This window comes from Chiroxiphia lanceolata, chromosome 3 (genome assembly GCF_009829145.1).
Source record: "Chiroxiphia lanceolata isolate bChiLan1 chromosome 3, bChiLan1.pri, whole genome shotgun sequence".
NCBI lineage: Eukaryota > Metazoa > Chordata > Aves > Passeriformes > Pipridae > Chiroxiphia > Chiroxiphia lanceolata.
In genome coordinates, this window is record NC_045639.1 from 79060301 (window position 1) to 79075203 (window position 14903).

Sequence of the window (14903 nt, forward strand, 5' to 3'; positions counted from 1 at the left end):
TGAAAAGCTAGTGAGACTGTTAATGTGAGACTTTACATTTATTTCTACACATGAAGATATATAGCAGATATATTCAATGAATCAGTTTGTGTCCTGTAAAATAAACTTATGTTTTACCCTCTTAAAGAGCACATGGGAAAGAAACTTCACAGGCTTTTCTATTTCAGTGATGAAAGCGAGATGCATATTTATGAGATAATAATGAAGTTCCCTGTCCAATGCCTTTCCCCAAGGAAAAAACTAAAACAGAACAAGTTTCACATATCCCTTGTTTATCGCACCCAGTGGATTCTAGCAGTATTTGACTGACTGTAGAATGATTATTTGTTTTTCAAAGACCAGTAATTTTAGACGGCGCCAGCTCAGCAAGCCCAACTCCTGTTGGAGTCCTTCACCCCGAGTACTCAACATTTTATGTCTAAAACTAGAATCTGCTGTCTGGGCTGCTGTAACAGAACTAATTGATTCATGCTAAAACATCATTAAGGGATATATTTTTCCTATAGTGTTTTGCGTTACTTAAAAGTTGAAACTTGGAAACTAAATCTAAACTAAATGACTTAGTTTACTTAAAATTGGTAGGATTGCTTACAGGGGTTTTGGAGGGGGGGAAGTGGAGGGAATTTGGGGTTTTTTTCATTGCTGTGTGAATCCAAGAAAGGGAAGGCAACATTTAGAATTGGGTCAACGTTAGTACAAATAAACTTAATAAGTTAAAGAACATAGTTGTAAGAATTGGCAGATGTGAACTCCTTCCTAAAAGTGCTGCCAGAGTATTGGCCACAGTCATTTGTGGCACAGGGCCGATTTGCTTCAACCTACTTAATAAAGCATAGCACAGTCAGAGGAACAAAAGTTGGAATTTGAGGCTGGTTGAATGAGTGATAGAAAGTGTAGGCATATATTTTTAGGAGCTGTAAACTGTTGTTCATGGCTTCTTTTGGTATTTTTTTTTTTTAATCTATGTTCCCTGTATCATATGGGCAGATGTGTGAAAAACTGAAAATATTAGTATGCTGTATTGGTACTGCTGGAGCTCTCTTAGAAAGAATAGAAGCAACTGAATTTAAAAATGTGATTCTGTTTTTACAACGCATTGTAGAACATTTCTTTTTTTTCCACTCTGTCTTGCGTAGTGTCTGCAGCTTTAGGGATCCAAAAGTTCAGTTTGCATAAGCCTTTCATTTGCAAATATACCAGTAAGGAAAGCAACATAGATATTAAAGATAATTTAGAACCTGCTGTCTATTTGGAAACAGGTTGACTTTCTGTTGTTGGGTTTTTTTAACTGCTTGTCTTGCCTCCCAAAATCATAAACAAATATGTCACACCATAGATACTGCAAATTATGAAGTCAGTTCTCCAAAGAATACTACATCTGCTAACCAGGGAGCTATTATATTTTATTGCAGTGTTATATATCCCACAAGTTTTTTTTTAGAAAGAAAAGCACTAGGTATCCATCATGCAAAGCTACCTTACATGGAAACTTCGTGGACAGAGACAAAAACTTTGCATCTTTATGTTTTTCAGAAACCTCTGAAGTTAATGCAAAATTGGAATTAATTCTTCCAAAGTTTTGGCATTTGATAGGAGATTATGGTGCATCTGAGTAAAGAGAGATGCATTTTTGTTGTTTTACTGGGGGAGGGGAAATTATTGGTCACATCCCTGAGGACAAAATACATCCTTAAGGTCTTAACATATCTTCAGTCTCTATTTCCTGCATGATTTCTAGTCTACATAACTTAGCAATCAGTATAGTCTACATACTTCGAAGTCAGTATCATGTATCTTTGTTTATGTACAGCATTTGATACTATTTGTACACAGAGACAGAGGTAATGCTTATTCCAGGGCTCTTGTATGGTTCATATTCTTTAAATAAGACTCTAAATACATTATCTGGAAAACATGCAAGTGGCACTGTACTTCGCCATGTCACTTTGCCGTACAGGAAAACATAACTTTCTACTGGTATAAATTTTATAGGGAGAAGAATAGATATACTTTTCAATCTTTAAAGCTCTTTAAGCATTTCTTCCAGTTTAAAATGTGTTTGTGTCATGTACTCAGCGGTTCTCAACAAACTTGGTTCTCTTCTGTGGGAAATGTAGAAGCACTCTTGTTCTATTTCTAAACATGTCATCTGCCCTATATTTTCCTTTTTTCTCCCAGAAGATATTTAGAGGGACAAAACCTTTTACCAAAAGAATGTGTTTATTTTTAGATCATTTTCCAAACATACGCGGTGCTACAGATCAACTGCTGTTTATTGATTTGTTGTGTCAATAATTCCATTAACTGTGCTTCATATAATTCCGAATATGCACTAGTGCCCAAACATATGGTGTGGCACCAACAGCAGGGGACAAGAAGGAATGAGCATGAAGAAATTGAAGTTCAGGCAGCACCTCCCTCCTGTGCTATTAAGTTACTTAGTTCCAGCACACGGTGTTGAAGGAAACTACATGGTGTTTAAACAGTTCTGACAAAATCTAAGTCTCACTCCTTCAAAGAATAAGTTCAGCGTAAACTTAAGGGAAGAAAATGATAAGTAAATGGAATCCACCACAAGCTGCATTCTGTTGATTATAAAGGGGTTTTTTACTATGAGTAAGGTACTTTTTCCAGATTAATTAGGAAAAATACACTGGGCTTTCACATATGGCAAGCTTCAATTGGTATCAGATCTGTCATTGCTTCTGACAGTTACTCCTTTCATATGCTGTCCAAGAGGCTGAGCTGTTTTAATGAAGGATTGGCTCTTCTGTTTTCCCTGTATCCTAGGTAAATACTCACTGCATTCGTGTCCTCTTCTCAAGTTCAACCCTCTGCCTAAGCAGGCACCAAGTCACTGATAAATTGTTATGAAACCTTGACTGCATAGTCATTTATCAACCGGTTTTCACCAACCATAAAATTTACATACCTGATGGTCTCTCACAGCTTCCTATTATGTAATTAAGATTTGGATTGCCTGGTAAATTCTTCCTCTTGGTGCTAGACACTGATTTTTTTTAATTATTTTTTTCCAGTTATCAGTGGGACTTCTTAAAATGCATCTGATCCTTGGAATTTATTCCACTTTTCAACTAAAGCCCAAGTATTGTGACATTCATGGCACAGTGTAAAACATGACATTGGGCAATGCACTTGATGTTATTAGTTTCTTCATTTAGTAGAAATGTTATTAAAAAATACATCAACATTGAAAAGTAATGATTTTAGTATATTAACTGGAAATACTTATAACAATTCTCAGGATTAAACTGGCAATCATGGATTTATATTGACTTATGAACTGAATTTAACCACATGGAATCAAATGCAAGAGATAGTTGACCTTTTTTTTGTTATTCATGTGAAAAATAAATATATTTAGTTTATAAAAATATATGTAGTATATAATAAGCCTGATAAATCACAAACTGTTGTAAATGATTCAGGCTAAGTAAAAAAAAGTTAAATTGCTTCATTAAATTATGTCATATGTATCCAAGACCAGTCTTTTAACTGACATATATGTACTGTTTTCAAATAGCATTTTTTTGTCTCTGTCATTGGATTAAATGTTACAGAGTTGTAGTCGAAAATTGAGAGTATGGGAAAAGGTGCGTTAAGAAAAGGAACCTTCTGAAAGAAGTCTCACAGGCCAATTGTACCCACTTAGGAGAATTCCTTATATGCATTATATGGAGGGGAGAGTTCTTTCCAATTACTTGGGTAACCTAGTTTGGATTAATTCATAATGTACTGTGTTGCTGCTGCCAGTATGCTTCATCCTGCCCAAGCTACTCTGTGGCATCCTTCTCTCCTTAACTGTCCCTAGTACTTCCCAGGTGTGAGCAGGCTGCTCAGTTACGTGTACTTGCACGATGGACTTTTATGTGCTCATTAAATCAACACTTCTGTGAAGTGTAGACTTATGGCACACACACCAACTGATGAGATTTTTCTTTTACCACAGATCTGATCACACACTGTGTGAGGTGGGTAAAGAGGTTGTAATGCAAAACTCTCTTGCGCCAGTAGAAGGTGGGGGGCCCGCCATTGCCAAGAAATTCTATTCAAATTTTATTTTATTTAGGCAGTTTTATTCAAAAAGTGGTCTGAGAGGGAAAAGGAAATACCAAGGGAGACTGTTTGGGACTTGTGTGTCTTCCAGTGACTCATTATTTCCAATTTGTTTATATGTACTATTTTCGTAAGCTGCTCAACTATCATTCGCATGGCCTGGTGTTTCAGACCTCAGTTGTGGACTGTAAGAAAATAGTTGGTGTGTGTTACATCAGGAGAACAGTCAAGGCCCTGTAGCTAGGGGAGGAGGTTACAATCAACAGGTCCCTTTTTTACATGGGACAGAATGGGGCATGTTCTGTCTATCTCCTGTGAATATCTTGTGGCAGACTCAGTCTATGAGCCACTGTTGTGGAGGGTAAAGGTGAGAAGGCAGGAGCTCCTTGAAGGCTAAGTATGTAATCCAGTGTATAATAGAAGAATAGTATTTTGTGTAATAAGGAAACCAGAAGAAGAAAATGCCATTGATCACCACTTCTGGGCAGCCATCTCTCATATCCATGTGTAATCTTTCAAAAAGATTGAGCATAATTTCTCTTTTCTCATCTTTCTTAATGCAAGATTTCGATTTTTTTTTTTTATTATTTTTATTATTTATATTTTTGCTCTATTCAAATTGGGACCTTGATTGCAGACTTCCTTGTATTCATCATGATAGTTTATCAGGTCTTGAGTTATGCACCTGCAGCCTTTTCCACCCCATTCCCAAGGGAAATCAGTTTCACTATTTATTTATTTATCTATTTATTTATTTATTAGGAAAGCATTTACTAAGAACCTAGCCCAAGCACGGTTTACGTAAATGGTAGTTAGTTTGCTCTCATATGAAGCCTTGACAAGTAGTCTGGTGCTCCTACGTTCCTGGCTACTGAGTTACCTTCTCTTTATCAGCACTCTTAATTTATGATCTGAATTGCTGCTATACTGAAGGGCATCTCAAAAAAAAGAAAGGTTGAACGTAATTTCCTCAAAGGATAAGTATATGGGCAGCAGGCAGTTTGCATTGTTTCAGCATTGGGAATATGTGGTTATTCACTAATCTCTTACAAATCACGCTTTTCTTTAAAGAAACCATCCTGTTAAGAAAAAGTGAATTTACCAGTGAACCCATAAGAACCGGTGTAGTGTTTATAATGTGGATGCAATATTATGTTTGAACATTTTGTAGATCCTCTAATTATGTTGCATCTCTATTGTATACATTTTTAATACCCCCCCATCAAGAATATTTCCCGTTTTTTATTGGGTAAAATTATAAATAACTATGACTTTCTAGTGAAGAGCTTTGTAATTTTAGGCAGTGTGTTTTTCCATTGAAAATAATATTCTTGTTTGTGCTTTGCCCATTTAAGGAAGACAGTAAAGTTAAATTCTGCCATAATAAACTGCTATGATAATCATATTTGTAAATGCCTGCACTTCACCCTCTCCCTATTTCCCTTCCTTTCCCATCCCTTCCCATTCACCTCTCAGAAACAGGTTTGTTTCATTAGAAGCATCTGCTTTGTTCCTTAGGATACATATGATATTACTTGCAATCAAGGACTAGGAACACAAGCACAGAGTGCTGTTAAAACCAATAGTGAAGAAAGGTTGTGAGGGCCAAATAGGAATCCAAGACCAGCTGACTTAGCCCCTTGTCTCTGCTCTCCTCCCCTCCTTCTCATATGCCCTGCCTTGAATTTTTTAGATTTGGAGGAGCTTCTTTTCCTTTGCTGCTTCTGTGCCTTTTTGTGCCTTACATTTTCTCCTTCTCACCACCTTTCTTTTGTAACAACTTGCTTGTCTGTGCTTTCCCTTAGCAGTTAGAGTCACTGTTTTGGTGATGCTCTCATTTCAACTTTACATCTCATGTGCGTGGTTTTTTTTCTGTGCGTTGCCATTTTTCCCCTGAAGAACATAATTAAAGGAAGTAAAAGTTAAGTTTACCGTCGTTTGTAACTCAGCAGCTACTAAAAGTGACATCATAGAAAAAAGGACACTTCTCTCTATCTTGCTCTCGTTTCTATGCTTGGTTTCAAAGAGCTGCTCTAAACAATGGTGGCGTTGGAGCTCCTTCACAGCAAAGGTTGAAGGTTTCTTGAATAACATGATATGCAGAAGCTGCTACTACTGCTTCTGTGAAGTTACAATGAAGAGTTATGACTCTTTGTCTGGTTTTTTTATATTTTTGGGCAATGTTAATTCCAGATAAGCTAGAAAGCAGCAGAAATAGAGAAAGCTTAGTTTATACAGACACTGTGCTTCTTTGGAGGACTTGCAGGAGAATTTACTGCTCTCACACTATTGAGTCATCTCTGGGGAAAATGAAAGCATAACTTTGAGCACATTGAACACCTCACCCGACTTCATCATAGCCCTGTGTATGTATGCGTTGTTTATGTATGCATTTGAAATTCAGAACTTTACATTCCTATTCCTAACAAGAATAAAGGAATGCAGCAAATAGATATAACTTCACTGGTCAAATCTAAATAAATAAATTTTCTGTCATTCCTCTAATTTTCTTCTGAGCAAATCTTGTTTGAAATAATGGAGATCATATTTTTCTGAAATACTGGTACTGAATGTTAATAATAAATTGTTTTGTTTGCAATTTTTTGTAAATTGTGTGTTTTCCAATTCTCCTGAAAATGATCTTTGGAGGAAACTTAGCTAAGCACCAGTTATGCTTTGATGCCATAGTATTCAATCACTGGCACAACTTGAGCCTGTGTGTCTTCAGTTTTCTAAGTTAAATTTCTTTTCTATTTGTGAAGTCCTGCGCAGCAAACCATTTCAGGTTTTAACTCGTGTTTCATATTTTGTTCTAGGTTGTTGGAAGAGGAGCCTTTGGTGTGGTCTGCAAGGCAAAATGGCGAGCTAAAGATGTAGCCATTAAACAAATAGAAAGTGAATCTGAAAGAAAAGCCTTCATTGTAGAGGTACAGTAAGTTTGATGGAAATACCGGGTTTGGTAGAGCTTGTTTTCTTAAATTCAGGGGTGCATTTAGTGTTCTAAAAGCTATTTAAAGTACTGAAGTCTTTAAAATAAAGATAAATGCAGCCCGTGGTACGCAGTTCAGGCCTGGACCTCTTGTCTTGCAGAACAGGAGACCTGTGAGAGAACATTGCAGCTTCTTTACTTTGCTTCCCATAAAAAGCTGGAAGGCGAGGAGAGAGAGAAGGGCACACAATTGGGGAAATGCCAGTTCCTAGATTCTGTCCCAGTCTGGAATCAGGGTGCAGCTGAAATACCCACCAAAGTCTTGGAGCTGCTTAACACTTCAGGGGCTACAGCATAGGTTCTTCAATACAATCAGGTCCATACTTGAAACTGTTTCTGAGTTTTATCAGCAGTTCTAATATTTTCATTATTTTTTCTTACATATATTGCTACCTGTAACTCATTTAAAGGCAGTCACTGTTTTCATTCATGTCTACTTCTTCAGAAATACCTTGAGTAGTTCAGATATAATGATAAACTTCCCAAGATACGTAACATTTATTAGAATCAAAAGTTCGCCATGTAATTTAAATGGGATATATTGTGACATGTTACTTAATATTTATTCAGTTATCATTTAGTATATTCAAGATATGCAAAATATGTTAAAAATAAATCTCTTAATTTGGAACTAAATGTACTAAAATGTAACACACTGAAGGGTTGAAAGAAGCATGTTTGTTATAGGCCTCTGTGTAAATATTTATATTTTGTTTATTACCATGGTAAGTTTTTAAGGTTATTAATCTGAGTCTAATTTAATACTCAGTAAATCTGATTGGTCTCTTAGCATTTTTTTGTGTTCTAAAGAGATCTGAATAGATAATCCTAAAATAGATAATCCTAAAAATGCTTAAATAATTATTGGTATTCTGGAAACCTACATAGTGCAAGCATCAGTTGTAATATTCTGTTCTGATTTTTTAGGTCTTCTAAAGTGTACAGAAAAAGTAGCATTTGTTCCATAGGCAATGAACAGCATAAACTACTTCAGAAGTCTGTGTAAAGGGAAAAAAATTTCTTGTTTCCTTCTCTTCTGTTACGTACTGGGAAAAAAAATACTTAGTGCAAAATAGTGTAATTGTCAGTACAAGCAGGACTAGGTCCTTGGAACTATGTCGCTTTAATATTAAACTATTTGGCTTAATTTCTAGGGTTGTGGGCTTGGGGTTTTTTTGAACAGTAATATTCTATATTGTGAATAAAGCCAAAATGATTCTGATTTTTTTATGTAGTCAGACAACTGGGATTCCAAAATTGCAGGCTCCAGGAGGAGCATTGAACCTACAGAGGTCTTAGTTGCAGAGTGGTTGTGGCTTGAGTGATTTTGCTACAACCTATCAAAATATTTTCTTTAAATTTAACTTCTTAAAAATTTCTTTTAAAATACAGTTCAGTTAGACTCAAACCTAATTACATAAATTAAAATGCAAAGAGGGACATCAGTCTTGTAATTTCTAAAATCGCTATCTAGAGTTATGCAGACATATAAAACTGTACTTGCTGGTGTGGTGTATTAATTGCAGCTGTGAAAATAAACCATTAGCCTTTTTTCCCCATGGTTTGAAATTGTGTGATTTGTATTGCAGCTTCGACAGCTGTCACGAGTGAACCATCCCAACATTGTCAAGTTATATGGAGCCTGTCTAAACCCAGTAAGTTATAGCTTTGTCAGTATAACAGCTAGTGACTAGCTTAGCATATGCAAGCATCAATGCACAAAACATGTACTTTATACCAAAAATGTATATTTTATATATATTTTTTATGTTTTGGCCATAATAAGGAAATGTACAGATATATAGGTTGCTTGTTTTCAGGTTTTAGGTTTTTTTCTTTCCACTACTATGAAAAATAATTTCTTTCAAGGAAACCCTAAAGCCATTTCTAAGCACAGTTTGTCAGAATGGCATCTGGTGTATTACATATGTAGTTACATTCATATTTACAGTCTTACTAATTGCAAATTAGCAATACAAAAAGCAAATACATTAGCAACACGCGATTGTAGCTTGTAAATCAGTTCCTATTCTCATATATGCAATTTTCAGGATTTGCCACAGCTGCAAACAGTCCCACAGATTCTCAAAGCAGGAAATCAGGTACTATGACTGGACTGATATATCCTTAGCTAATTCTTTTAGGGGCTATCTAATTGTTTAAAATAATGCTGCATCCCTTTTTTTTTTTAAGTACTAGTAAAATTATTTTGATGTGGTATTTGATTTTTTTTTTGGTAAATTGCTAAAGGAAAAAAGAACAAGTGAATTGCAGTTTGAAGACAGGATTTGCTTTTTAAGACTGAGGCAGGGGGAGGTCATTGTCTTCTTTTGTAACTTACAGTGGTAACTAAGTATAAAACTAATTTCTGTTTCTTACACGTAAACATGTACGCTTCAAACTGACCTTTTACTTCATAGATATATTTTCCATTAGTTTAGGTACAGAGGCTTTGCAGTTGCTCTCAAAGACCTTTCCTTTCAGTTTACAGAAGCTGTTTTCTGCCCCTACATTTAACACATCCCTGTTTTTTGTTCCCTTCCCTGCAAAGGTGTGTCTTGTTATGGAGTATGCTGAAGGAGGTTCTCTATACAATGGTGAGTATCACTTCAACATAGTGTCTTGCTGGACCTAAAGCACTAGTATTAGGGCAAACGTGATCTAAACTATAAAGCTGTTTCATACGTATGTCTCCATCCTTGGAGATACTCAGAAGCCACCTCGCCAAAGTCCTGGGCAACCAGCTGGAGGTGGCCTGCTTGACCCTGCTTGATGGACCTCTGGAGGTCCCTTCCAACCATTCTCTGGTTCTTTGAAATTTTTCAAATCATTTTAAGGAGAAAGGAGTGTGCTTTTTAAAACCACTTTTCAGTCCACTGGTTTGTTCTTGGTATCGGTTTCTTATATTTTATACAAGCAATGTAAGGTTTTCCAGTGGAACATCTGAAAAGATTTGTAAATTCCCTGACCATTTGTTTAACATAGACTTTACCAAGGATAGCTGAGAACAAGCAACACCTTTCATATTGAATTTTGACATTAAAAAATTATGGAAAGCATACTAAAAAGCAGAAAATATTTTGTCATTTATTTTAAAAGTCTTCAGAAGGATATTTTCAGTTGCAGTAATGAGGTGTTGATAATTACTTAGATTCCATAGAGCTTTCTAACTGGTATTTTGTTAACTCCATCGTATGTGTTGTAATATGCAATAAAGTTCTTTTTAGTTTGTGCCTTTGTTTTGCAGTGCTACATGGTGCTGAACCTCTGCCTCATTATACTGCTGCACATGCCATGAGTTGGTGTTTACAGTGTTCCCAAGGAGTGGCATATCTCCACAGCATGAAACCAAAGGCTCTAATTCATAGAGACCTGAAACCACCAAAGTAGGTTCATATTTTATATTTTCTTACAATTGGAATTTAAAATAATTTTTAAATATTTATTGCATTTGAAAAGAACCTTTAATTGATACTTTTGGGTGTACTGTATTCCAAATGAAAGCTGTGTATTTGAAACTTCAGTTGCAGAATGATGTCATATGATACAGAAAATGAACTGTATTCAGTTACATTCTGTCAAACTGGAAAAATGTCCTACTCCTGCCCTGCATCATGGAAGAGGATTTTGTTAGAAATAAGGCTTCTAATCAGAGGAACTTAAAATCCTCCAGTTTTGAAATGGTTTTGTTGTTCAATAAGAGAACATTGTGGTGGGGTTGGTTGATTGGTTCTAATGTCATATTTGTTATATTAGAACTCTTTCGCCACATGACCATCCTCTTTTATCCCCTCCTTCTGCCCTGCTACCCCTGCCAGAAGCTCCCATCACTTTCTACTGAAACAAAATTTAGTAGTTTTCTAGCCACTGCTTGTTATCTGACTCACAGCTTCAGATCTGGCTAAACAAATATTTGAGTATGAACAGAATTATCCCTTTTTTATAGTAACGTGCAGTTATTACCAGGTAAAATCCTAATATGAAGCCACACTTTAAATCTTTAGTTCTTTCTTGTATCCCCAGTTTTGATCTAGAGAGCTGTTAACATGTAACTTCAGTGCTGTCATTTAAATAAATATCTATGTTGACAGATATTAGCAGGCGTCTTGACCATTCTTCTTTTGCTAAAATTGTTACAGCACTAGTTTTTCAGCCTCTGGAATCTGAAGGACTAATTTTGTCAATATATGCTTAGTGATTTACTATGGCTAAAGATACTTAATTAAAATCTAGCATATAGGAATAAACTACAATATATATTGGAGTATTTTAAAATATTTAATATGTTCACATTAGAAACAAGTGACCTTACTGATTTCCCAGATTATAAAACTAAAGCACTGAGAGTGAAAGCCTAAGACATTCAACTGTATTACAGCGATAGTTGTTGGGATTAAAAAAAAAATAAAAAAATCAGTGGTTTATTGCCAGACTATTTCATCACACAATTTTAATATCTTTTTTTTTTCTTTGACAGTTTGCTCCTGGTAGCTGGGGGGACAGTTCTAAAAATCTGTGACTTTGGTACAGCCTGCGATATTCAAACACACATGACCAACAATAAAGGAAGTGCTGCTTGGATGGCACCTGAAGTTTTTGAAGGTAATAAAAATTCACAGTGTCAGTATTATGTGTTCTTTTTAGGGATACAACTGTGAATTAGTGTGGTGTAGGAAATAAGAGTATCATATAATCTTTATTTCAATGTGTATTAAAGTTTGAGGTAACAACTGAAAGAGTCTTGGCAGAACTCTTAACATTTATTTAAAAATCTGTACAATTGTATATTGTCAAATAATTATGCAGAGGTTTAAAGAACAGCACTGAACCGACTCTCTCACATTCGTATTAGATATTTATTTGTGTCATGGCTAAGATTTACATAAGGAGTAACTCTAGACAGCTGCTGTTTCTTATTTTGTAAGTACATCAAATACAACCAGAGGGCTCTTGCCCCACAGTTTTAATATTTCCAAGATTCTTAAATTATTTCAAACTTTTCTGACATTTAAATACACTGTCATTACTTTCATTCGCTATTCTGATCGGCTTTTAACTTTAGAATTTCCCTGTTAGTGTCTCTAAATTAAACATAATTGCCTTCATTTTCAATCCCCCACTTTCTTGTAACTCCATCTTTGTCTGCTTTTTGTGTAATCTAGAGATTTGAAGTACTTCCTCTTTCCTACGTACTGAGGAACTTGTTATTACCAGTTAATTTAGTTAAGTAGGAAAATAAGCTATTTCTTGGAGTGTAACTGGGAAAGACTGATGACACTTGATAATTAGATAGATATAATTGCTGCATGATTATCACAGAAATAATCCAGTCTATATTAAATTGCAAATTAAACACCATTTAGCCAGTCAGAACCTTAAATTATCAAAGTGATTTAGCAGTGGTCTGGAAAAAGTCGTCTTCCTGCTTTAGGAAGTGCCTGTGTGGAGCAGTGGTTTCCCCGATTCTGGATCCAAGTGGCCTCTTTTTCTTTTACTGTCCTTATTCCAGAGACTGTTCCCATACAGTTTTAGGAGATGTTTCCTCACAAACATCACCTTCGGAGCTTTTGTTCTGAAGGTACCATTTTCTTCCACATATTGCTTAAAGAACCAACCAAAGGGTTATGTGTTTCACTCTGGTGCCTGAAAATTTTCCGTTATGTCACTTTATATTAAGACACCTACTTTATTTCTTTAACTCTAGGTAGGAGTGCTTCTTTTCTTAACGTTTGTTTATTATTAAATTAAATTGTACAAATAGGAGATTTTTTTCTTTTAGAGATAATCAGTTGGACAATTAGTGTTACAGATAGATTTTCTTTTTTTGAGTGAAAAATCTTAGTCTAAAATGAATACAAATAAGTATATTATGGTAGGGATTTGCAGTGCATATCCTAGTTCCTCTGGTGTATGAATTCAGCAAGGCAGAACAAAGAAATCTTGTACTGCAGTTGTATTTTTGGACAGCAGCAAAAGCCTTCAGCCTACAGTTGTTTTTATGTACTTTTAACTGAAAGTGTTTATTGATAAAGAGACAAATTATTATAAATGGACAAGTATCAAGGAAAGGAAGAAATCTAGTAGCTTCTATGATACAGCATATCAAATTACTTCAGAAACAGTTATTAAGCTACTACAATAACCATGTCAAATGTCAGAATTGTTAAAAACTTGTTTACCTATGCTACCAAATCAGAATTCAACAATGTAAAAGATGCTAATATTATTCTGGTCCTGTTCTAGTACTAATGTTTTTAGATTAGGACAATAAAGACATGAGAAGTATCTGTTGTAGAAGACAACTGCCTATTGAAGCAGTTGCCCTAATATTAAGATTTTCTTCCCATTTTAAACGTTAGGGCACCTAAAGCCTTGTACAGATCAAATAATCTAAATGAAAATAACATGATATAGATTGAGATAAAATTAGAGAGAGCAATTCTAATATCAGAACTCTCATTAGAAGAAACCATTTTAAAATTGCTTTGGAATGATTGAGGAATGATTGTGTCTATCCAGTCTTGGTCTATCACATAATAAAATAATAGAGAATATTCTCTCACTTTCTTTGGACTCTGTTTTCAGAATTAGTCCAAGACTTCTCAGCCACAAAACAGAATTTCCTTGCGCCAACAGGAGAATAGCACTCCTTTCCTTTCATAGGCTTAGTGTCACAGAAGTGCTGTGACTGCATAGATGAGACTGTTTTGCTTCCCTTAGTGATCTACCATTGTTTACATAGACCTTTTTTCTCCAGCAACCTTGAAAATAAGCTGACTGATAAAGCTGATTTTATTATTTTCCTTCAATACCTTTTGAACTCATTAGCACATTCAGCTACTTTGATACAGGTGTAAAGAGTTTTGGAGATGCCAAGTTCTTAGGGTGTTTTGTAAAATGAGTAGCTGCGAGAAGTCCAAATTAGTGCCTTCACTAAGAGAGGGCTTGTGGTTTGTGCTGCTGCCTGTCTCTTGTGTTTGCCTTGCAAACTGTCTGGACTGCAAGAACTGGCTAGAGAACAGGCTGTTCGCCTTGCACAGTTTGTCAGAGGGATGGGGGCAGAGAAAGATGGCTCACAGGTAGGGTGGAGCCTGTTGCAGATGGTTGCTATGTGGTGAGTATTCATGAAACTAGACTTCTTTAATCCCGCTATTTATGAAATTATTTGTCTGAATGATGCTTTCTGATTATGTGTTAACAAAAAAAATCTCTTGACCACTGTATGCTAATTTTAATTGTATGCCTCGTTTGAACACAGGGGAGCAAATCTATAATTTATATTCACACATTTATTCTCATGTCATTAGCCATTCACATTTCTTATTAGTATTTGCATGAGTTATGGTTACAGAGCATACATTCTTTCTTTGCAGCCTCTGAACACTTTTATTTATTATTCTATATCACCTACCTGTCTTCTGCACCTTAGAAGTCTTAGAAATATTCAAGTTATGGTCAAAAAATTTTAATTAAGTAATGGCATTACAAAAAGAATAAGAGTAATAAACAGGGAGGAAATAAGATGGTGAGGAATTGAGGACTCTGATGATTAGTTCTGCTAAAGACCTGTAATTAATAAAGAACAATGGGTTTGACAGATGTTACTGCCTGGCATATTGTGACTAAGGTTGGAAGAAGTGAATTGAGGAATATTTAGGGGGAGCAAACATAGTCAGTTAAACTGTGAATGCAAGAGATCTTTAAACTTCATAAATTGTGTTTTACATTATATAAGAAAACTGATGCATTTTGTCATTTCAAGATGACTCCAAGTGAAAAAGACTGATTCCCAGAGAGAGGCATTCTTCACAATCAAACTGTCAAATTATTGCAGACT

General features: G+C 35.4%; 1 protein-coding gene across 5 annotated transcripts in view; it reads left to right on the forward strand.

Moving 5' to 3' along the window:
* The window catches only part of MAP3K7 (mitogen-activated protein kinase kinase kinase 7), a 47450-nt gene that overhangs the window by 4568 nt on the left and 27979 nt on the right, over positions 1 to 14903 (forward strand). For 4 of the 5 annotated variants that reach the window (XM_032683401.1, XM_032683402.1, XM_032683403.1 and 1 more), the window contains exons 2-6: positions 6894 to 7004; positions 8656 to 8721; positions 9618 to 9663; positions 10314 to 10452; positions 11544 to 11668. In XM_032683401.1, coding sequence (XP_032539292.1) covers positions 6894 to 7004; positions 8656 to 8721; positions 9618 to 9663; positions 10314 to 10452; positions 11544 to 11668 — 487 coding nt within the window. Of the gene's footprint in view, positions 1 to 6893; positions 7005 to 8655; positions 8722 to 9617; positions 9664 to 10293; positions 10453 to 11543; positions 11669 to 14903 lie in introns of all 5 variants that reach the window. The other variant, XM_032683405.1, reaches the window with a different exon arrangement.